Genomic DNA, 24,459 nt, shown 5'->3' with positions numbered 1-24,459 from the left:
TTCCCTTTCTTTATTTAACCCAGTTTCTAAAAGTCAGAGAGACTGCACATGAATCTTTTTCCCTTTAACTGCTCAGTTTGAAATTACAGACTTTACAGATTTCAGTTGTGCTCTGCCTAAAGGCTTTGCAGAGATATGGTCAGACAAGAGTGAAACTACTCCCTAGGTGGTTTGGGGAAAAAATGAAAACCTCAGAAGGCAACTTATTTGACTTTTTGCAGCAAGCCGACAACTACCAAACACTGCACATTAAATCTTCCCAGCACAAGCCTGGCCACCCCTTCTCTCAATTCCTCAGTCTGGGAGCTTTCCCCTTCCTCTCTCTCCACTAATCCATAACTGTATGCAGAACTGGCTCGGAGATATGCATGGAAGGCCGATGAATAGTCCTCACCATCTCTCCATTGTCTGCGACCTGACCTCTTTGGGGTAAGCCATATGGGTTGGAATGCCAGCATAGCAAGTGAAGCCCAAGCAGCTGTGGGGTGCGACATCACATACCTGGCGTCCAAATCAGGGCGAGCAAGAGGCAGAAGGCCAAGACAGACGGTGCACCAATGCGCAGAGCAAGCATCCTAGGGCGCTGAAGGCAGCAGAGTTCTCTAGGTCCATCGTTCATCGTTTCATTCCCTGGTCTGATGAAAAGTCAGGGTTGTAGGGATAAAGAGTTACTCTTACCTTTCATGTCTGAACTCTGGCCCTAATGACTCTTTCCCTACTATTTTAGTCTCTAACAACCCTCTTCCCCTAGACCCTACAAGCCCCTCCTGGGACGCAAAGATACCCAGCTATTGTATGGGGTAATCATAGATGAGGCAGTTAGCCTAGGACTCTTTGTCCTCTGCTTTCCCCTACCCCCTCCCAAGTCCCCAGTTCCCTAACCTTTGGCTGCAGGTGAGCTGTTGGGGTTTCTGGTGTGCCTCTACCCCAAACCCTCGATACTACAGGTGTAGCTCAGCTTCTCTGAGGCGCTCCAAACTTTTGCAGAAGGCAGCCAAGATTAGAGAGGAAGTTGAGACAGCCAGAATTAAAGCGGGGAAGGAGAGGGCGCGTGTGGAGAGCCCAGAGGAAGGCAGGCGCCCCCGCGAAGCCGGAGACTAGTGCAGCCAGCCAGTCTGAGAGCCACAGTGCTCTAGGGAGCTAGCGTGTGATGGAGCCGCATTTCCCTTTCCTCTTCCGCAGAGCCCACCATCCCCCTCCCCCGGTCTGATTTCCCCTGGACTAGGACATAGGGTAGGATCCAGGAGGAGTGAGGGGACTTCTTTCTGAAAAGAGAGGAAACCCACATCAGCACAGGCACACCCCAAGGAGGAGAGGTCTAGACTCCAATTCAGCATTTAGAAGGCAGAAAGATTACAGCTGCTAAGGAGCTGTTATGGAGATGCAGATTTTTAGAGAAGTTGTAAGTAATTGCTGCAGGTGACTAGTACTGAGTGGCAAACTCAAATTACAAAGGAGAAAAGTTAAGCCCATAAAGGCTACTTGCCTTTGCCTAGGTAACTGTCCGGCAGAGTGAATGTCTGTAGACCTTCTTATCTGTCTACACCCCTCTTCTCCATGATGGTAGGGGCTTTAGCTGTAAATGTTAACAGCTGTTATACCCCAAGACCTTTTAGGGGAGGAAAGAGAAAATCCCAAACTGACACTTTATTTTAATTTCCCTGCTGCCTACACTCCCTGGAAATATAGAAATAAAATACAGGCAGCTTCATGTTCCCATCTCCACCCACACCTCTGCCTCTACCCCCACCTAGACTTGCAGGACTCTGACTGCCCCTTCTTCCTCACAGGCTTCTAGCCATGAGAAACCAAAGCAAAGAAAATAAATAATGGACCCCACACCATACAGGTAGGAAGTAATGAAGCCCAAAAGTACAATCAAACTTGATTCTAGAGTTCATATCCAAAATGCTTAGAACACACACATTAAAACATGCTTGCTTGCTCTCTCAGTCTCTCTCTCTCTCTCTTTGGTCATGAGGCTTGAACTCGGGGTCTGGGGCTGGCCCTGAGCTTTTGCACTCAAGGCTAGTGCTCTACCACTTGGAGCCATAGGGCCACTTCCATTTTTCTGCTGGTTAATTGGAGCTAAGAGTCTCATGGACTTTCCTGCCAGTGCTGGCTTTGAAAGGTAATCCTCAAATCTCACTCTCCTGAGTAGCTAGGATTACAAACTAAGCCACCAGCACCCGGCTGTAAAAACACCTTACTAATGAAAAGAATAATAAAAATACAACCAGGTACTGGTGAATCCTACCGGTAACACTACTAAGAGCTATACAGAAGTCTGATATGAAAGCCAGCCCAGGAAGATAAATCCAAAAGACAGTCCAATTAACCAGTAAAAGACAGAGATTGGAGTCTTGGAAACTTTGTCGCCTATGCTGGCCTCAAACTAAGATCCTCAAGTTCACAGGCTTCCAATGAGCTAGGGTAACAGGCAGAGCCTCCAGAACCTATTGAAGGTTTGGCTTTTATTAAAGCAGTAGGGGTGCAATTAAAATATTTTAGGTGCTCAATGAATGAATGGAAGTAGTTGTGATATACAAAAGAAAAAAAAACCTAGACCCTAGAGAACCTGAAGGTCAGTCCAAGGACTTCCTCATTTTCACTTGCTTCAGTTCCTATCTTTGTCTCTCATACAGGAAATAGTTGTACAATTATCAGTCCCAGTGGAAACCATTTTATGAGTCTCCATTTTGATTGTCACACTTGTGGGAAGTAATGAGGAAAGGGTTTATGTAAAACTGGTTAGATTCACCAGAAGGAAAATTAAACTGACTAATTGACACTCACAAGACTTGGGCTGAAGAGCAGAAGGTGAGTCAAACTTGAGACAGATCATTCATTTTATTATAGTCTGAAATTGAAGGGGGAAGGGAGGGGGGGCATGAGGGACAAGGTAACAAACAGTACAAGAAATGTATCCAATGCCCAACGTATGAAACTGTAACCTCTCTGTACATCAGTTTGATAATAAAAATTTGAAAAAAAAAATGAAATTGAAGAGAACCTAATGGTCAAGTAGAATCCACAGGCACTCTCTTCCTCTCTGGGGTGACGTATGATAGGACCGGCTAAACTAGCTGTCTGATCTCTTTTGTCCTCTCAGCTTCCACGATGTCTGTTTTATTTGTGAAATTATAAGCAAATAAAATAAAATAATTATTCCTAAAAAGTAAATAAGATTCACTTGGAAATCCCGGTACCGGTGGCTCATATCTATAATTCTAGGCACTCAGGAGGCTGAGATCTAAGGTTCACAGTGTGAAGAAAGACCAGACAAGAAAGTCCATGAGATTTTTTATCTCCAATTAGTCCCCCCCACCAAAAAAAAAAATCTGAAGTGGAACTGAGGCTTTCAACTGGTAGAGCATCAGCCTTGACTAAAGCAGCTAAGGGACAACAGGTCCTGAATTCAAGCCCCAGTATTAGTACACACACACACACACACACACACACACACACACACACACACACACTATTTAGAATTCTTTTCTTTTGCCAGTCCTGGAGCTTGAACTCAGGGCCTGGGCACTGTCTCTGACATTCTTTTGCTCAAGGCCAGCACTCTATCACTTGAGCCTCTGTGCCACTTCCGGCTTCTTCTATGTATGTGCTACTGAGGAATTGAACCCAGGGCTTCATGCATGAGAGACAAGCACTCTACCACTAAGCCACATTCCTAGACCCCTAGAATGCTTTTTAATAAGTTATGGTCTACCAGATAAATAAAGGGCTTGATGGCACTCATCTGTGGCATTACTGGAAGTCTAAGGCTAGAAGGCTGAATTCAAGGCTAACCTCAGTTACATACATACTCAGAACCAGACCACCCTGGGCTATAAATCAAGATACTGTCTCAAAAAATTAGTTACATTTAATTTTAAACACTAAAAGAGTTGGGTGCTGGTGGCTCATGCTTGTAATCCTAGCTATTTAGGAGACTGCAATTTGAGGATCGAGGTTTGAAACTAGCCAGGGCAGAAATGCCATGAGACTCTATCTCCAATAAACTATTCAGAAAAAGCTAGAAGTGATGGTGTGGCTCAAGTGGTAGACCAATAACCTTGAGGAAAAAGAAACTCAGAGACAGCACCCATGCACTGAGTTCAAGCCCCAGGACAGGGGAAAAAAAGAAAGAAAACCAAACAAACAACAAAAAATCCTAAAATAAAATAAAAATAAGCAGAAATGGCCTGGAATGAATGGCAGACTGTGACTGGCTAAACTACAATCTTTAAGGAGATCCAAAGAGCTATCTCAAGGCTAACAAGAGATTTGTCCTTAACCCCAAGAAATGCATATTTCTCTCTTTGATGAGAGAGAGCATCACCCAGAACAAAAGCATTTCAAGAGGATGCTTAAAACAGGGTCATCATCATAGAGGTCACTAATCCCATTTATTTATGCCAGTATTGGAGCTTGAATTTGGGGCTCTCCCTTAACTTTTTCACTCAAGGTTAGCACTCTACCACTTGAGACAGAACTTCCACTTCCAGCTTTTCAATGGTTAATTATAAATCAGGGTCTTGTGGACTTTTCTGCCTGGGTTGGCTTCAAACCAGGATCCTTAGTTCTCAAACTGCTGAGTAGCTTGGATTATTGGCAGGAGCCGCCAGCATCCAGCCCCTAATCCCACTTATGAGAATTGAGTCCATCCTGTTATGGGTTAGGATTTCAATATTTGAATATTGAGCAGGGCGCAAACATTCAAACCATACCATCTGTAGCCAAGCTATATACTGAAGTAAAAACAGTCACAGAAATCTGAAATGACCAACATATTAAGGACATTTCAAGAATTGTGAAATAAACAGGTGATTCTCAGCTTTTAAACATATATATTAGAACCATCTGGATTTTTTTTGCCAGTCCTGGGACTTGAACTCAGGGCCTGAGCACTGTCCCTGAGCTTCTTTTGCTCAAGGTTAGCACCCTACTACTTGAGACACAGCACCACTCATGGCTTTTTCTGTTTATTTGGTACTGAGGAACTGAACCCAGGCCTTCGAGCATGCTAGCTAAGCAAGCACTCTACCACCAAGCCACATTCCTAGCCTGAAAATTTTGAAAACATATTGAGATACTGACTCCACTAATTATTTGAAAATCCCTAGTAGGAATATGATATTTCTTTTTCTTTCTTAAAAACTCAGCCAACTTGGCAAGAGTGATACAGGAAATATGTATAGAGATTTAGCTGTGGGACCTAGTTAACAAACCTGGAAGATTCTCTTTCTGCTAGTGCCAGGGTTCTTGGAGGTGGCCATTTTCACTCCCAGGACAGTATTTCCTGCAAGGATCCAAATTCCTAGGGCGCTCACTACAGTTTCCTCCCTTTCTTGTTCATTCTTCAATTTTGAAGAATCTAGTTGCCATTGATCAGGTGCTTGGGTTTTATGTATGGATTCCATCAAGGGCACAAGAAACTTGCAATCTTTTTGGTTCTGGGGATCGAACCCATGACGTTGTACTTGCTAGGCAAGCACTTTGCCACTGAGCTACATCCCAGCCCACTCTTTTATATTTAACAAATTATAAAACAAGCAAACAAAAAGTAGCCAGACACCACTGGCTAATGCCTGTAATCCTAGCTACTCAGGAGGCTGAGATCTGAAGATTGTGGTTTGAAGCAAGCCAGGGTTGAAAAGTCTTGTGAGACTCTTTAATTAACCACTCAAAAACTGGAAGTGTCACTGTGGCTCAAGTGGTAGAGCACTAGCCTTGAGCACAAAGACGCTCAGGGACAGCACCCAGGCCCTGAATTCAAGCCCTGCAACCGAAAAAAAAAGTAGGAAAGGATTATCTCAAAAGTTCCAAGTTACACTGGGTACCAATGGCTCACACCTGTAATTTGGCCTACTCAGGAGACCACCATCTAAGGATCAAAGTTTGAAGCCAGCCTGAGCAGGAAAATCTGTGAGACTCTTATATACAATTAACTACCAAAATGCCAGAAGTGGACCTGTGGCTCAAGTGGTAGAGTAGTAGCCTTGAGCACAAAAGCTCAAGGATAGCACCTAGGCCCTGAGTTCAAGCTCCAGTACTCCACCAAGAAAAAGGAATTGTTTATTGATGAACCATTTTTAAGTCTTGTTCTATTTATAGTGATTATATCTTTAAATATCCTTAGGTAGCTATTGCAGATTTTGAACATAGACTATAAGAATTATTTATCGAGATGCTAAGTGAAATGAACTCCATTTTATGGAAATGATTGTTATATCACAGTTGTAACTACTTTCAACATCCCATGTGTATCTGTAGCTTCTACTATTGATGATGTTCTTGTATCACCTTCTTGTGATTGTATCTACACTATCTCTGTAATATTATCTGAGTATATTGGAAACCGTGTATACTGGTATTAGAACTAGGAAATTGAAAGGGAATACCAAAATTGAGAGACAAAGGGTAAAAAAAGAGAAACAACAACAAAAGCAATACTTGCAAAACTGTTTGGTGTAAGTGAACTGAACACCTCAGGGGGGGAAAGGGTAAGGGGGAGGGGGGAGGGGGGTATGAGGGACAAGGTAACAAACAGTACAAGAAATGTATCCAATGCCTAACGTATGAAACTGTAACCTCTCTGTATATCAGTTTTATAATAAAAACTTAAAAAAGAATTATTTATCGAATAAGTACACACGTATATGTATATAAATTATGATATTTCAGATATATTTTATATACATATATAATCATATACAAATAAATGTACATTATATATTACTATATGTTAATATATGGTAGAGTGCTAGCCTTGAGCAAAAAGAGCTCAAGGACAGCATCCAGGACCTGAATTTAAGCCCCACCACTGACAAAAATAAAAATCCTATTTTCATATAGTACTTGATGGCATAAAGATGGAAGAGAATGATTCTGTTTTGTGCCAGTACTAGGGCTTGAACTCAGGCCCAGGTTGGTACTCTACCACTAGAGCCACACCCTCACTTTGGCTTTTTGCCGGTTAATTGCACATAAGGATCTGCCCAGGCTGGCTTTAAATCACCATTTTCCCATCTCAGCCTTTTGAATAGCTAGGATAACAGGTGTGAGTTACTGGCGCTGGGCTCAGAATGCTTCTCATTTGGAGAGTGGAAATCAATGTCAGTACTGTATAAAAATATCATTCAAGGAGAAAGTCTCATTTCTTGAGCAGCTCTTATTTTTGTCACAACATAAAAGTTCCACAGACCTAGCTAGTCCTCTCTTCCTCTTCCCTTTCCCTTCCCCTCCCTTTTCCCTTCCCTTATCTCTGCCTCTCTTCTTCCCCCTCCTCTCCCCTTCCCTCCTCTTCTTCTTCCCTCCCCTTCCCCCATTTTTCTTTTTTGTTAATTTAAATTTTATTGTGAAGGTGATGTACAGAGGGGCAGTTACATAAGTGAGGTAATGAGCACATTCCTTTGTAAACAAAGTTACTACCTTGCTCATTTTCTCCCACTTTTCCCCTTCCCCTCTCTTTCCTCCTTCCTTCTCTTCTCCTTCTCTCCCCCTCCCCCTTCTCCTCTGCCTTTTCTTTCCCCACCTCTCTCTTCCTTCCCTTCCTCCTGCCCCCCTTCTCCCCTCTCCTTTGCCTCTTTGCCCAGTCCTCTTCTCCCTCTTTCCCCTTCCCCTTTCCCTCTCCTTCCCCTTCCCCTTCCCTTCCCCCTCTTCTCCTTTCACCTTACTTTTCCCCATCCTCTTCCCTTCCCCCTCTTCTCTTCCTTTCACCTTCCTTTCCCCCTCCTCTTCTTTCCCTTTTCCCTCTTCCTTCCTTCCCTTTCCCTCCCTTTCCCTTCCTCTCTCTCTTCCTCTCCCCCTGCCCCTCACCATGTTACCCTCTCTCCCTCCCACTTCTTATTCAGATAGGGGACCCAGGGCTATGGGCAAGATGATTAGCATTAACTGAAAGGCATCCACATTCTATTGGACATGACTATAAAGTTCGCCATAAAGGAAACCCTCCACATGGTTCAGGCAGAAAGGAGATTACTGGGGGGGAAGCAAACTGCCAACCCACACAAGATGGACGCATGGGGAGACAGCAGGGAAGGAAGAAGGGAAAAAGAGAGAAAAGGAAAGAGAGCAGGAACCGTGTTGAGCCAGATTACATAGGAAAAGGTGGGAGATTGGATGTGACCTCAGAGAACAGGGAGGTAACTGCCTCTGGGTGTACCAGTTACCTAGGTAACTCAGGTACTGGGCACAGACTTAAACAGTTGCGGAGCATCTGCATGGAGCCCTCTCTGGGGTGGACCTTACAATGACAGAAAATAATTTGGGTAAGAAAAACACTAGAATCAGCTAGGCATGGTGACTCATATCTGTACTCCAAGCTACTCAGGCTGAGATCTGAGAATCCTGGATCCAAGCCAGTACTGTTAGACTCTTATCTGCTATTAATCAGCAAAAAGCCAGAAGTGGAGGTGTGTCTCCAGTGGTAGAGCTCCAGCCTTGGGCAGAGAAAAAAAGTACAAGGATCTGAGTCCAATCTGTAGCACCAGCACAAAAAGAAAAAGGAAAAGAAAACATTAGGACCTAGTGAAAATGTGGTAGCTAATTTCACCACAAGAGTGTCAACCTATCTAAGAGTGTCAGTTTTGTATTCTACATATATTATCTGAAGGCCTATGATCTAAGAAAGTTGGTTATACTAGACATTTCATTTTTCTTTAATTCATTATTTTTGAGCAGTTAATGTGTGCAAAGAGACAGAAGGCATCACTCACCATACATTATAACACTATTCAAAATAGCCAAGTTATGTAATCTTTCATAATCAGATGTTTTGTCTATCCGTACATTTATAAATAAAGAAAATTGGATACCACTCGAGTGCATTCACACTGTACAATATCTAGCAGATTATTGCCATTCAATGAGACTTAAAACTATCCCTCTACAAATGCAATAATTTTCTCTTTTTTTTAACCAGTACTAGAGCTTGAACTCAAGAGCTTGTGGTCTCACTTGGCTTCCTAGCTCAAATCTTGTAGTCTACCATTTGATCCACACCTCTATTTCTGGCATTTTGTTGGTTAGTTGGAGGTAATAGTCTCCCAGATGTTACTGCTTGGTCTGGCTTTGTCTCAGAGTCCTCAGATCTCAGCTTCCTGATTAGCTTGGATTACAGGTATGAGCCACCAGTGCCTAGATTAATGCATTACTTTCAAAGAAGTGGGTAATAGAACTACAAAGCTTTCCAGTTTGTTAAACTGCACAAAATTTTCTATTTACTATATGATCCTTTGCAACTCTGGCTGTTAGCAATCTGACTATCCCATAATGCCATGAAATATTCTTCTTTTCTAAATATGGCAGAGGAGCCTGGTGCTGGTGGCTCATGCCTATAATCCTGCTTTCTCAGGAGGTTGAGATCTGAGGATTGCAGTTCAAAACCAGCCCAAGCAGGAGAGCCCAGGAGACTCTAATCTCCAATTAACCATGAAAAACTGGAAGTGGTACTGTAGCTCAAGTGGTAGAATGCCAGCCTTGAGCAAAAGATCTTAGGGACAGGGCCCAGGCCTTGAGTTTAAATCCTACAACTGACAGTAAATAAATAAATACATAAATAAATATGGTAGTGGTATGACCATGTGATAAGAATACGGTAGAGAAGCTATCCTTCCTCATGTGCATGAATAGAAATACTTTCAGCTTGAAAGACTAGGACGACTCCATCTTGAAACTGCAACCATCTTGTTGTTTGTGTTAAGCTAAGAATAAACCAACTGGCCATAAAAACCCATTTCCCGGATGGCCCAACAGGTTCAGGAACGTTCCAGATTCTTTGACCACCCTGGAATGTCATCAGACCAATTTTTAGAGAACCCCTAGCCCCGAGTCAATCAGATTTGTCCTCACACCCCAATCCTGCCTGCACCTGGTTTATGTAACTTTGTGATTTTTTCCTTTAAATACCCAAGTAAAACTCTGCTCGTGGCCTTCCTCCTAACCTCCACTGTGTCAGTGGGTAGGATGAGGCCCGAGTTGCAGCTCGCCTGAATAAAGCCTTGCTTTTGCATTTCGGAACGTCTGGCTCTTGGTGGTCTTCTTGGTGGTCTCCTCGCGACATGGGCATAACAAGCTCAAAAAACTAAGCCCCTCCAAGCCCAATAAACCAATTAGGAAATGGGCAAAGGAGCTCAAGAGAGACTTCACAAGAGAAGAGATAAAAATGGCAAAGAAACATATGAGGAAATGTTCAACATCCCTGGTAGTAAAGGAAATGCAAATAAAAACAACCCTGAGATACCACCTCACTCAAGTTAGAATGGCCTATACTCTGAACTCAGGCAACAACAAATGCTGGAGTGGGTGCAGGGAAAGAGGAACCCTTCTCCATTGTTGGTGGGAGTGCAAATTAGTACAACCACTTTGGAGAACAATATGGAGGTTTCTCAAAAAGCTCAATATAGACCTACCCTATGACCCAGCCATTCCACTCCTAGGCATCTACCCAGAACAGCAGGCCCCAAGATATCAAAAAGACATTTTCACTTCCATGTTTATCGCTGCACAATTCACAATAGCCAAAATATGGAAAAAACCCAGATGCCCCTCCACAGATGAATGGATCCAAAAAATATGGTACCTGTTGTGCCAAGTCGCGAGACGACCACCAAGAAGGCCACTGAGGCTCAGACATTCCAAAATGCAAAAGCAAGGCAAGGCTTTATTCAAGCGAGCTGCAACTCGGGCCTCCTCCTACCCACCGACACAGCAGAGGTGAGGAGGGAGCCTCGAGCTGTGATTACACAGGGCTTATAAAGGCAAAAACAAAGTTACAGCAATCAGGTGTTCAAGCAAGCAAGATTAGGACACAGGTACAAAACTGATTGGCTCAGGGCTTGAGGCATAGGGCTCGAGGCATTCTAGGGATGGTCAGAGTTAAGCATTCCCAGCAGTTAGAGTTCTTGACCGGCTGGGCCCTAATAAGCTTGCCCTGGTTCTGCTCACAGGGCCTGCTTATCTCAGGTTCACGTGGTAAAGTGGGGTTCGTGTGGTAAAGTGGGGCCTGACTTCAAAGTCTGGCACTTCATTTCCCCTTTTTTTCTTTTGTACCTTGGGAGCCAATCATGGCTCCATTCTGTCCATTTCAATGGCTTGCCTGTCTAGGGGATGATATAGAGAAAAGGCATGGGCCAATAGGGCCCAAAGTAGTAACCAAAGGCCTGTCACCATTTCTCACAAGTACAGTCTCTGTACCTCTGTTTTGCATGCCTCTAGTTTATCCTGCCTCATCTTCCCAAAAACAACTCTGGTCCCTCGGTTTTAAAGGGGGGCTGATGGGTGAAGATCATCCATCTTCTGTAACTTCTTCAGGCTGACTCAGGGGCGTTGACCTTACCTAGCCAGGAACCTATAACCTTACTAAGTCTGGCCACCAGGTTCCTAAAGGGGCTTCCTTAGTTGTTAAAATAAGGGGATCACCCCACTTTGGAGTGAGCTGCCAAAATAATTGAAAAGACTGGTGAGGGTTAATGTCAACATTAGCCAGGGTAGCAAGGAAAGAAGGCAAAAAGAAAATTATAACAATATTCAGTCTAATTTTCTTTTCTTGAGGTGAAGGCGAAGTGGCTGACTTGGGTGCTTGGAGACCTTCCATGTTCCACCACGGTAGTCGTCGTCCAGGGCAAAGGGGTCAGCTGGCCTGGCGTGGAAGCAATGAACCCAAGTGGCAATGCCATCTAGGGTCCCTTCCACCGTGGTTCTAAGGATTTGGGGTTATGCCTTCGGACGAACACCCAGTCCCCTGGTCTGAATAAATGGGGGGTAGGGACAGAAGCAGAATCATATAATGCCTTAAGTTGGGGTCACATATTCTTGTGCACGAGCTGCAAATAATCAAGTTTAACAAAAATTCAGCATCCAAATCAGCAAGCAATTCAATCTGAAGGCTAGGGATAATGGGCGGGGGGTACCCGTACATTATTTCAAAAGGAGTAAAGCCAAGCCAATAGGGAGAATTTCCTACTCTAAGCAGAGCAAAAGGAAGGAGTGACACCCAGTCTGCGCCAGTCTCTAAGGCCAATTTAGTTAAGGTCTCTTTTAGAGTTTGATTCATTCTCTCTACCTGTCCTCAACTCTGTGGTCTATAAGCACAATGCAATTTCCAATCCGCACCCAGTGCAGCGGCTATTCCCTGACTTCCTTTTGAGAAGAAGGCCGGTCCATTGTCCGACCCAATGGTGGATGGGAAGCCATATCTGGGTAGGATTTCTTCCAGGATCTTCTCAGCCACTACATTCACGGTCTCATGCTTTGTTGGATAGGCTTCAACCCATCCTGAAAAGGTGTCTAAAAAAACTAGCAAATATTTGTATCCAAATTTTTCCAGGTTTAATTTCTGTGAAATCTACTTCTCAATACACGCCTGGCCTATCCCCACGGAGGCGAGCTCCTTTAGTAACTGGTTGATTGGGGGCATTGGTGAGCTGACAGGCCTTACAATTTTTAACAATATTTTCAATAAGTTGATCTCCTTTCTAATTTTCACTTTGGAGTATTGGAGCAAGTCCTGCATTCTTCGGGTTCCCATGTGAGAAGCTCGGTGGATTCTCTTAACCCTTACCCAGCCCTTGTGGCAAGATAAGTTTCCCTTCACAAGTTTTCCACCAGTCATTGTTTCCTTCTCTGTCCGGGGTTTTGTGGGCCATGGGAATTTTCTTTATCCACTCCAAGTCTTCTTGGGAATATTGGGGCACAGGAGGCAAAGCTCATGGCTCTGGGTCTACTAGAGTCAATACTTCTCTGGGCTGAAGGGCTGCTTCCTTAGCTGCCTGGTCGGCCAGATTATTCCCTCTAGTCACCGAATCAACTCCCTTTTGATGACCCGGACAGTGCATAATGGCAATCTTTGCTGGTTCCCATAGGGCCCGGATGAGGCTTAAAATCTCCTGCTTGTTTTTAATGGCTTTTCCTTCGGCTGTCAGTAGCCCCCTCTCTTGGTATTCATGTCAAGTAGGCCTAAGGCAGGGGCTTCCAGAAGGCTTTTCTAGATTGCCTCAAAGGCTTTATGCATCTGCTCAGTCCAGTGAAATTCTGGGAGGTTTTTGGTGGCTTCATATAGAAGCTTGGCCATCTCAGCGAACCCAGGTATCCACAGCTGGCAAAAGCCTGCTGTTCCCAGGAACTCTGACTTGTCTGGCTGACTTAGGCACAGGGATTTTCAGCACAGTCTCTTTACGTGCATCTGACAGCCAATGCTTGCCCTCTTTTAATATGAAGCCCAGATAGGTGACTTCAGGTTTACAAATTTGTGCCTTTTAACATTCTAGTTTGTAAAAGCTTTTTCCTGACTGACTGGGGAACTGATCTCTAATGACCTAAAAAAATTACCTTTGCAGGCCTTTAACAGATCTCAATAAGGACACAATCTCAGGTCTACAAGCTTTCTTTCCTGAACAGATGTATCAGCTTAAAATTCTCACTGCCAGTCAGAGCTTTGAGTAGATGTGGGGGTTGGGATTTTAAACTATCCTCTCATTTGACAAACTTACCCTTACTAACCACTATCACAGATGACTGGCAAGTTCCTGCCCAGTAGACAGACATGGGCATTAGTAAGGCATGCTTACGAACTATTCTTCTAGGACTTCCCAGCTTTGATTAACTTTTGAAAGGCAAAACAAGAGTGACTCTAGGATTTGACACCATCTCTGCCATCCAAGCAGTGGCTTACTGCCTCTGGATGCTCTATCACTTTTGTCCCAGGAGGAGTGACTTTCCACTGGACTTGGACTCAGGGCCTGAGTGCTGTCCCTCAGCTCTCCAGCTCAAGACTAGCACCCTACCACTTTGAGCTCCACACAACTCCATTCCCAGCACTCTGCTGGCTGATTAGAGACAAGTCTCTCACAGGGACCTTTCTCTGCCCAGGCTGGCTTCGAACCGCAGATTTCAGATCAGTGAGTCCTACAAGAGGCCACTTTACTCCAATTAAAGGCCAAACAGGGTGGTCCACACAGAAGTAGTTTCTAAGCATGCTCTTACCTGTAACTTATTAAGGGCCAGTATTGAATCTTGACAAACTTGTGGGAATCACCTGTGCTTCTCTGTGGGCCTGCTGGAAACTGTTACAAAAAAAACCTATAAAGAAGCTGGAATGGCAATTAAACATTTTGGTATCCATAATTCTCCTTTTCTCACTTTGCAATAATTATTTAGGACAATTTTACTTCCAAATTTCTTATCTAGAAATGTATTCTTGATTTCCAAAGCCTTTTTACTAACCCAACACTTTAGCTTTTATCTGCATTGGAAAAACTGAAGCTCACAGGCATTCTGAAACCAGGTGCCGCCCTTTGCCTACGGGCTGCTTGTTTCAAAAGAGCCTTTTTTTTCTTCAGTCCCAGTTACTGTATGGCATGAAGACCTTTGATCTCAAATGACAATTTTTCCTTAATGCTGAAGTAGGAGCAGGCCAAAATGAAGTTCAATCCCTTTGTCACTTCTGACCGAAGCAAGAACCGGAAAAGGCATTTCAATGCACCTTCCCACATTCGCAGGAAGATTATGTCTTCTCCTCTTTCCTAAGAGCTGAGACAGAAGTACAATGTGCGGTCTATGCCCACCCGAAAGGATGATGAGGTGCAGGTTGTACGGGGACACTATAAAGGTCAGCAGATTGGCAAAGTGGTACAGGTTTACAGGAAGAAGTATGTCATCTACATTGAACGGGTACAGCGGGAAAAGGCCAATGGCACCATTGTCCATGTGGGCATTCACCCCAGCAAGGTGGTTATCACCAGGCTGAAACTGGACAAAGACCGCAAAAAGATCCTGGAACGGAAAGCCAAGTGCCGCCAAGTAGGAAAGGAAAAGGGCAAATATAAGGAAGAAACAATTGAAAAGATGCAGGAATGAAGTAATCTTACATGCAACTTTCATTTTAAAAAATGTATCAAAGATTGTTTGTTGTACTTATGGTTAATAAAAGTGTGGGAGTCTTGGTTCAGTGCTGACTTGGCATTCCCTCAAGTCTGCTCAAGTGGTACAACAACAACAACAAAAAAGAATTACAATTAGAAATACTTATCCATTCAGCTTTCCAGTGTATTAGTGAGAAACATTGGCCCATTTTGCCATTTCTTCATACATACATAGAGTTAATGAGAGTTTACTTCTATCCCCATTAGTTTAATATATATACTTTTACATCCAAATTTCTGACACTTAGCTCTGATTTTTTTAATTAAACATTTTTTAACTATAGTTCCTCTTTAAAACAATGCAATAATCCTTTAAAGCATTTGGTAATGCCCAAACTTGATGACCATTTGAATTTAAACTTAAACTCACTCAATTTTACATCATACTAACAGTCTTGAACATGTTCACACTCACACATGCACACACACATACATATTCAAAAGATCTTAAAGCACGCAGAATAAGCATCGGCCGTACATTTTCCAGTGGCAAGAGGTATTTTGTCAATCTTACTCCTGCAACACCCAAATTTTAAGACAAAAACCTTTAACAAATGATTTTAGCATTCTCCAACCTCATTTTCCAGAGCTTGATAGTTTTAGTAAAACACTTTTAGTCTGCTTAAGAAGGCTGGGTGGGGGTCTCCCCAGAGTTCTTTTTTGCAGACACTCACACTGATTGTGAGCTGTCGCCTGTACGTCTCATGCAGGTTTGACACAAAAGAGACTGTTAGACTTACAAACACAGACAACAGTGCTGCGCGGTGGGGTCACTCCCCATCGCCTGCGGTTGGTTTGGGTTGGCCCCTTGTCTGCCCCTGTTGGTGGCGGCTGAGGGTCAGGACTCAGGGCCAACGCCCCTGTGCCCTGGGCTGCCGGCGCCAGGACTGGTTGGGACCCTCCAGAGCGGAGGGCACAGCTGAAACATTTTTTTAATTGTTAATGAAAATAAGCTTTATTACATCAAGTAATAAATACAAAGATGCAAACAGTTTTAGTCTTCCAGATGTTTTGATCAACATACAGTACATGTGGAAGTGAAATGTGCACACAGGCAGTTTGAAAATGTTCAGGGCGCTTTTCAGGTTTGGTAGGTTGCTCCTTCTGTATTTATAACTTGTGCATTTTTAAGACTGACTTCAAAGCACTAAGGGTCATGCAAATGCTTAAGCAGAAAAGAATTTCCAGGAAGCAGAATCTACACAGTATGGCAAATGGAACCAGCTGCTCCTAAAACCGCAGTGGGTATGCATTAGGACCAAGTCCTCAGAGGGTAGGAGTTTATGGAAAGGAGCAAAAGCAGTTTCAGTGATGTAAATGTAGTCAAACAAGATTAAAGGGAGTCACTGGTATCTTGGGGGCAAACAAGTTTGTTGTAAAATAACTTCACATGCATTTTTCAAGTCAATGCTTTAAAAAAAAAAAAACCCTGAATCATTTGTAATCTCTTAAAATGCAAATTCTAATTAACTGAGAAATCTTTTCCCATTCTTCAAGAACAGGTTCAGAGCTCAGTGAACCAAAGGAGAAAATACTAAACTGTTAACCATTTTGAAAACAAGAGTTTCATAAGATCAGGAGAGCCGCTGTGCCTGCTCCTCTTGCAGGAGGCTAGGATCTGGCATTCCGTTCGGTCTTGGCCAGGCATTCCTGAACCAGGCCTGGAGCATGAATGATGCCTCGCTTTAGTCTCTCCATGGCGCTCTTGCTCCCTGCGTAGGTGGGTCTGATCTCTTTCCCCAGTTCTTCAATGATGGCCAGCAGCTCTGCATACTTGCTCTGGGGCACCTGACCGCTCCCAGTTCCCTGGGTGGAGCCCAGTGAGGGCGGCCCGTAGTCACTCAGCAGTTGGTGGTACTGGGAGGATGCTGCCATGCTGGTGGACGGTGAGTGCACGTTCCCAGCGGCGTTGAGGGCAGCAGCGGGCATGTGCGTGGCCAAGTTGGGCTTGTACGACATCCCCACAGGCGGCGGGCACCGCCGGGCCGGGCTGTGTGGGCAGCAAGGGTGGCAGTGAGGCCGGGCGGCGGCACAGCGGGCCCTGCATCCCCGAGCCCCGCGTCCCCGCGCCCATCTGAGCGCCCACCGAGCGCCTGTGCACTTTTTGTTGTTGCTGGCACAGGCCACGGCAAATCCAGCTGAAACATTTTAAGAAAGGCCAAACCCAAGCTGGAGTGTCCCTGTCAACTAGTTCCCTCCAGGTATCTGAGCTATCTCCTTGACCTCCCTCCAGTGAGCTAGGGTCAAATCTAGGGGGCTAGATGGAGGTCCCCAAGATAGAAGGTTACCCATAGCTCTGATCAGATGTTCAGTTCAAAAGGCTACAAAAAAACAAACAATACAACACACAGGCCTGAGAATAAGAAAAGCTATGAGTTGGAGATCTCCTAGGTTGGCCCACAAGCCTCCTCCTGCAAGCTAGAAGCAGCAGGAGCAGACCTAAGTTGGCCCACTACCTCCCACAAGGGTGCAGGAGGAGTGGACCCAAGTGGACTCAGGTAAGGGTGGAGAGTCTCCTAGGTTGGCCCACAAGCCTTCTCCTGCAAGCTAGAAGCAGCAGTAGCAGACCTAATTTAGCCCACAACCTCCCGCAAGGGTGCAGGAGGAGTGGACCCAAGTGCACTCAGAGTCTGGGGCGTCCCCCAGTCTCCTTGAGTTTGCCGAGTAAGTGTGTCCGCTTTGACAACCCCTTAAAGAACCCCTTTAAGAAATAAGCAAAGGCAAAACAGACAAACACAGACAAATTACAGGACAAGACAAATAAACAAATGAACAGCGCTGTTTCCTTACCTTCAGAGTCTGGGGTCGCAGGGGTCTCGGGGGCAATCGCGGATGAAACCCTAAATGTTGTGCCTAGTCGCGAGACAACCACCAAGAAGGCCACTGAGACTCAGACATTCCAAAATGCAAAAGCAAGGCAAGGCTTTATTCAAGCGAGCTGCAACTCGGGCCTCCTCCTACCCACTGACACAGCGGAGATTAGGAGGGAGCCTCGAGCTGTGATTACACAGGGCTTATAAAGGCAAAAACAAAGTTACAGCAATCAGGTGTTCAAGCAAGCAAGATTAGGACACAGGTACAAATCTGATTGGTTCAGGGCTTGAGGCATAGGGCTCGAGGCATTCTAGGGGTGGTCAGAGTTAAGCATTCCCAGCGGTTAGAGTTCTTGACCGGCTGGGCCCTAATAAGCTTGCCCTGGTTCTGCTCACAGGGCCTGCTTATCTCAGGTTCACGTGGTAAAGTGGGGCCTGACTTCAAAGTCTGGCACTTCAGTACCTATACACAATGGAATACTACATAGCGATCAGGAATGGTGAAATATTGTTATTCACAGGGAAATGCTCAGAACTTGAACAAATAATGTTGAGTGAGACAAGTCTAGAACACAGAAAACAAAGGGGCATGATCTCCCTGATATATGACTGTTAAGATGGGGTGACGGAGAGACTGTAGAGACCAGGTCTGTGAAACCAAAAAACTGCTTGTCAAATGGTATTTCCCACAGGATTGGGTCAGCGACCCAACATTATGTAACTAAAACCAAACAACTACTCAACATATAAAGGTCAAAAATTGACCTCTCAGTGGAATACAATAGCTCAAAAGCTATGTATGTACGTTCATATAAGACTACTGTCGACATATTGTCTAATGTCGACATTACATTTAAAGCCCTAGGTGAATTTTCTTGAGCGTAGGCCACGTGGCTACTGTATATGTTTTTGGTACATTGTGTATTGTATATATGTCTACCTGACCTAGGGAAGGGAAAGAAAAACAGGGTGTAAAATATCACAAGAAATGTACACACTGCCCTACTATGTAACTGTACCCTTTTTGCACAACACCTTGTCAAAAAATTTTGTTTAATTAATAAATAAATTACAAAAAAAAGAAATACTTTCAGAAATGAAATCTATCTTAGTGTCATTTATCTCTTAACCTGGAGAGGAAAAAGGATTAAGACAGGAAGGGCACTGTTTATGCCACATCTGCCTTTGTGTTTTTGGATTTTGTTTAACCCTACTTTGGCTAATTCCTTTTGTTCCAATCATTTTTGTGCTATCCTGAAACAAACACAAAATAAACAAAATTTCTTTTTAAAGGGATTTAGAAATCTAGAAACAGGAAGTCATTACACATCAAGCCTATGACAAGCACAGATGGAAGGCCCAGACATCCTGTGTGTTTGGCTTAAAAATAAAGCTCATAAAACAAATAAAGTTGGTGTCTGGTCAGAGGTATGACTCAAAATAGATAGGAGGTAGGTTATCTGAAAGTCACATCAACTAGGGACCAGGATGAAGTAAACTAGTCCTGCCTCCCTCTATGATGGCCCCTGGGTTGAACTCCCTAAAACAAAAATAGCAAAAACCCAAACTTCCAGTAATAACAGCATCAACAACAAAAGAGGAACAAATTTGCATATACATAGAATCAGGCTCACACTTACTTAACAAGCATTGAAGTAACAACCATTCATTCCTGGGTTGTCTTTTCCTACTGGTATATGCCAGTGATTTATTGGTCACATTATTCATGTACTGTATTTTATTATTTTCTATATTCCTGATGATCTAGCTTCTGAGGATTCTCTGATTAGGGAGAGATGATCAATCCTAATAAAAATAAAAAATAAAATAAAAATAAATATGGTCTTAACAATTCTTGTTTGTTTTGTTTGGCCAGTCCTGGGCCTTGGACTCAGGGCCTGAGCACTGTCCCTGGCTTCTTTTTGCTCATGGCTAGCACTCTGCCACTTGAGCCACAGCGCCACTTCTAGCCGTTTTCTATATATGTCGTGCTGAGGAATCGAACCCAGGGCTTCATGTATACGAGTCAAGCACTCTTGCCACTAGGCCATATTCCCAGGTTTTAACAATTCTTAGAGAGCAGAAAACTAGCTCCAGAGTACGCCTTTCATATTACACAAACCAATGGACCCCAAGCCCGTGTCCCCTATTTGCTACCTCCTTGCCAGGATTCTAAACTCCCAAGACATCCTCATGCCCTAAATTACTCCAGAGCCAAGTACTTCAGAACTAGGCACAATCCCTACTACCTGCTGATATTATTCAAACTCTCCAAACGTACTGTTTCCTTACCTTGTCTAATTTCTCAGGTGAAAATCATAATTAAGGTTGCTACCAATGCTTCCTTCTCATTTCTGCCTTCTGAGCCACCTTGGTACAGCCCTGTGGTTCTGCATTGGGATAACATGGCACAATGTGCCTCCTAGTCTTGGAAACTCTGAGCTTCAAAATATGTATTTACTAGCCATTTTCTCCTGATATATTGGCCTCTCTATATGTGAATAATGATAAAAACTTGTATTGTGTGAGTGTGTGTGTGTGTGTGTGTGTGTGTGTGTTGCAGTACAGGGCACAATCTCTTATCTTTCATTCTCAAGGCTGGCACTCTATCATTTGAGCCACACTTTCACTTCTGGATTTTCATTAGTTAATTGGAGTGGAGTCTCTAGGATAACAGCAATCATATTTTCTTTATTCATCTCCTGAAATCATAAGGGGCCAGCATTCACTAATGCTAAGTAGTTGTCCAATCCTTTTTAAAAAATTTTTACTGGACCTGGATCTTGAAATCTGAGTCTGCACAGTCCTTGAGATTTTTTTGTGCTCAAGACTAGTGCTCTACTACTTGAGTTACAACTCCACTTTTGGCTTTCTATGGTTAATTGGAGATAAGAGTTCTGGACTTCCTGAGCCTGGCTGGCTTGGAAAACCTCAATGCCCAGATCTCAGCCTCCTGAGTAGCTAGGATTAAAGGCATGATCCAACCATGCCCGACATTTCCAGCTCTTTTTTAAAGAATTAAACCTTCCTATAGTTACAAGGAAGTTGCCTCCTCCACCAATTCCAAGTAACAGTTATCTTCCTGCCCTAGAATAACTTATGTATTATCAATCCCTTTGTCTCAAATCCTTTCTTTTTATTTTTTAGGTCATTTTTTCATTTCTTTTCTTATTTATTGTCAAAGTGATGTACACGGAGGTTACAGTTTCATACATTAGGCATTGTATACATTTCTTGTACTGTTTGTTACCTCCTCCCTCATTGCCCCCTCCCCCTCCCCCTTTCCCTCTCCCCCATGAGTTGTTCAGTTGGTTTACACCAAACAGTTTTGCAAGTATTGCTTTTGTAGTTGTTTGTCTTTTTATCCTGTGTCTCTCGATTTTGGTATTCCCGTTCACTTTCCTAGTTCTAATAACAGTATATACAGTTTCCAATGTACTCAGATAAGATACAGTGATAGTGCAGGTACAATCACAGGAAGGGGATACAAGAGGATCATCAACAATAGAAGCTACAGTTTCACATGGCATGTTGAAAGTAATTGCAACAGTGATGTATCACTCATTTCTATAACATGGAGTTCATTTCACTTAGCATTCAACATGCCATGTGAAACTGTAGCTTCTTTTTTGTCTTAGCATTTTTTCTTTATTGTCAAAGTGAAGTACAGAGGGGTTACAATTTCATATGTAAGGCAGTGAGTACATTTCTTATCCAACTTGTTACCTCCTCCCTCATTTCTCCCCTACCTCCCCTTCCCCCTTCCCCCCCCATGAGTTGTACAGTTATTTACACCAAATGGTTTTTTAAGTATTGTTTTTGAAATGGTTTGTCTTTTTTATCCTTTGTCTTATTATGCCTAGATTTCCGGTCCCCAAAGACCACCAAGGAGCTGATAGCGAGGCAAATGTATGAGCCTGGACTCCAACCGTCACCAACGCAGCGGATCAGGATTGAGAGTCCCGACCCTCAGATAGGCAGGGTTTTTATTGTGATTATAACAGGGGCAGGGTATTTCCAACTTGGCAGATACTTGATTGGATGGCATTTAGCAAGCAACTCTTGTTCTATTTCTATTGGCTATCTATCCTTTCAGTTATCTATTTTGGCTTTGATATCGGGAACTGGCCTCGATATCAGAAATTGACAACAGGTGGTCACGTAGCACTGATGCAAGGAGATGGTGCAGAGGTAGAGCAAGTCACAAATGGGTTAAGCAAGCCGTTTACAGAAGCAGAATATTGCGGTCAGGCTTACCTAGTACCAACTTTATTTTAACAATTGCGACCATGTTTTCCCATTACCACTAAGCAAGCTTGAGCTGGCTAAAACAATCCAGTACTCAATCATAAGTAAACCAACCTGACAGTTACTATGGCATTTCTACTACTATTGTGGCTATTTCTATAGTCTATGACTGATCATTTTTACTGTCCGTTACCATGGTTGCTACCCAGGTACAGAGGGGAACAAGTGCTCCCTACATTTTTAAATGTCAAACTACAAGAAACTAGTCTCATGGGTGGGGGTGCAGCCCTCTATCATGGAGTCATCACCAGGGTTTAGAAGCTGTTATAATTTTAACACTAAAACTTATATTTGTTACTCCAGTTTGCAGGTCAGCCCTAACAGTCTCTTGATTTTGGTATTCCCTTTCCTTTCCCCAGTTTTAATACAAGTATATACAGTATCCAGAGTACTAAGATCAGATACAGTGATAGCAGGGGTAAATCCTTGCTTATCTGTTCTTACTTCTTCCTATGTCCCTTTGAGAAGAGAAAAGATGGGAATGGAAAAGGATTTAACATATATAATTTCCTCATTTGTTTGTTGTTTGTTATTGTTTTAGGTAATGAGAACCCAGGCTACATTCAAATTCTTTATGTAACCCCTGGCTTGCCTGTAACTCATGATCCTCTTCCTCAGTTTATGAGTGCTGCACTACCCGAGTTTATTTGCTTTATCTTTAAGTATCCAGTTTAACCAGGATGTCAGTCTGAGGATACAGGATTTGATCTTGTTTATTCATAGTTACTGACACATGCTAGATCTTCAATAAACATTTCCCTTATTCTTTTCTTTCTTCCTCTTTTTGTATGTGTGCCAGATCTGGGGCTTGAGTTTAGGGTTTGGGTGCTGTTCCTGAGCTTTTGTGCTCAAGGGTAGCACTCTACTACTTGAGCCACAATTCCACTTTTGGCTTTTTAGTGCTTAATTGGAGATCCAAGGCACTTGGTCTTTTCTGCCAGGGCTGACTTTGAACTGTAGTTCTCAGAACTCAGCCTCTTGAGTAGCTGGATTTCAGGCATGGCTCCTTCTTTGAGTTTTGGTATTAGACAAATCTAGTTTTGACTAGCTAAGTGACACTGAGAAACATATATAACCATTCTGGGCCTCCATTTTCTCAGCTGTGAAATGAGAATAAAAATTTATTACCTGATTACTTCTGAAAAAGTTTTGGAGTTCAGAAGATAAAAGGGATATGAATACCTTTTGGCTAAGATGATAAGATCCACTGCGCCGTCTGCTGGTGGTTTGTGGTTTAGGATGTTGCCCAAAAGAGAGGTTAGATAAAAATAGTAAATGGGAGAAATAGCAAGTACTTGGCATTTTTGCCTGCTCATATGTTCAGCTACTAGTGGAAAGTGAGAAACAGATTTATCTCTAGATACACTGAAGTAATTAGCTCATTCCATTAACTTTTTGAAAGGGCAGCTTGATTTTTCAGAAGCTGCAGATGACATGACTCATAGGATTCTGTTCACATGACCTCTCTCCCATCCCTACTTCCCGGCACATGACAGCTGGGCCCGTTTGTCTAGGTCCTCTTGGTTTCCCTGATAACTTGAAGCATTCGATAATTTCAAAAAGCAAGCATTCCTCTACACCTCTAGAATTTTAGATATGGTCATTCAGTTTCTCCTAGGATCTCCTGGTCTTGGAAAATGATCTGACAGCTTGTCAAATTTTCTAGGCACTGAAAGAAAGTGATTCATATGCAAGGATTCCTGTAATCCTAACAACAATCTCATTGCCCAGATGAGGAAAGCTGGAACACAAAAGTAATAAAGGCTAGGATCAGGGCTCTCTCTTTCTCTCTCTCTCTCTCTCTGTCTCTCTCTGTGTGTCTCTCTCTGTCTCTCTGTGTGTGTGTGTGTGTGTGTGTGTGTGTGTGTGTGTGTGTGTGTGTGTGTGTGTGTTGGGCCATTATCCTCTACTGCTTTTCCTGAAGGTTGGGGTATTATCTGGAAGGTAGGTGAGTAATTTCAGCTCTCTGTGTCCACAAATATAAACTCTTGTTTCCCAAAGCTTCTCTAAAGTTCTTAGGGCTCAGTCAATTCCTTTTCCTCTGAAAAATAGCCACCAATATTCCCTTATTACTTCTGTGGGCTCTTTTGCTCCCTATACAGCTAATAAACAGGCTCAATTATTTTGTGTGTGCCAGTCCTGGGGCTTGAACTCAGGGCCTGGGCACTGTCACTGAGCTTCTTTTGTGTGAGGCTAGTGTTCTATCACTTGAGCCACAGTGCCACTTGAGGCTTTTTCTGAGTAGTTTATTGGAGATAAGAGTGTTCCAGACTTTTATGCCCAGGCTGGCTTCGAACTGTGAGCCTCAAATCTCAGCCTCGCAAGTACCTAGGATTACACGTGAGAGCCACTAGTGCCTAGCAGGCTCAATCTTTTTAAGCATCTCGTCCTCGCTTGTCCCCAGGCACCAACTTGGGACT

The 24,459-nt window shown here is 43.4% G+C and overlaps 3 protein-coding genes across 3 annotated transcripts in view; 1 reads left to right on the top strand and 2 right to left on the bottom strand.

Annotated features, from left to right (window-relative positions):
• Window positions 1-1,210, bottom strand: part of LOC125344151 (vascular endothelial growth factor receptor kdr-like) — a 206,469-nt gene extending 205,259 nt beyond the window's left edge. Inside the window, exons 1-2 of the mRNA XM_048336761.1 lie at window positions 883-1,210; window positions 502-635 (exon numbers count right to left, since the gene is read on the bottom strand). Of these exons, the coding sequence (XP_048192718.1) occupies window positions 502-619 (118 nt within the window). The 5' untranslated portion in view covers window positions 620-635; window positions 883-1,210. The remainder of the gene's footprint in view (window positions 1-501; window positions 636-882) is intronic.
• A 13,189-nt stretch (window positions 1,211-14,399) lies between these two features.
• Window positions 14,400-14,942, top strand: LOC125343559 (60S ribosomal protein L26-like). Its single transcript, XM_048336047.1, has one exon. The coding sequence runs from the start codon at window positions 14,554-14,556 to the stop codon at window positions 14,851-14,853; it is 300 nt and encodes a 99-aa protein (XP_048192004.1). The 5' UTR covers window positions 14,400-14,553; the 3' UTR covers window positions 14,854-14,942.
• A 902-nt stretch (window positions 14,943-15,844) lies between these two features.
• LOC125343569 (cyclin-dependent kinase 2-associated protein 1-like) lies at window positions 15,845-16,877 on the bottom strand. Its single transcript, XM_048336064.1, has one exon. It carries the CDS (start codon window positions 16,875-16,877, stop codon window positions 16,530-16,532), a length of 348 nt encoding a protein of 115 aa, XP_048192021.1. The 3' UTR covers window positions 15,845-16,529.
• Window positions 16,878-24,459: the final 7,582 nt, after the last annotated feature.

This window comes from Perognathus longimembris, chromosome 28 (genome assembly GCF_023159225.1).
Source record: "Perognathus longimembris pacificus isolate PPM17 chromosome 28, ASM2315922v1, whole genome shotgun sequence".
In the NCBI taxonomy this organism is placed as follows: Eukaryota; Metazoa; Chordata; class Mammalia; order Rodentia; family Heteromyidae; genus Perognathus; species Perognathus longimembris.
The sequence above is the reverse complement of the archived record's forward strand: the minus strand, read 5'-3'. Positions and strand labels throughout refer to the sequence as shown.

Bases quoted from the DNA above. Each gene is read 5' to 3' on its own strand.
- LOC125343559 (XM_048336047.1), top strand. From the start codon at position 14,554: ATGCCCACCCGAAAGGATGATGAGGTGCAGGTTGTACGGGGACACTAT.
- LOC125343569 (XM_048336064.1), bottom strand. From the start codon at position 16,877: ATGTCGTACAAGCCCAACTTGGCCACGCACATGCCCGCTGCTGCCCTC.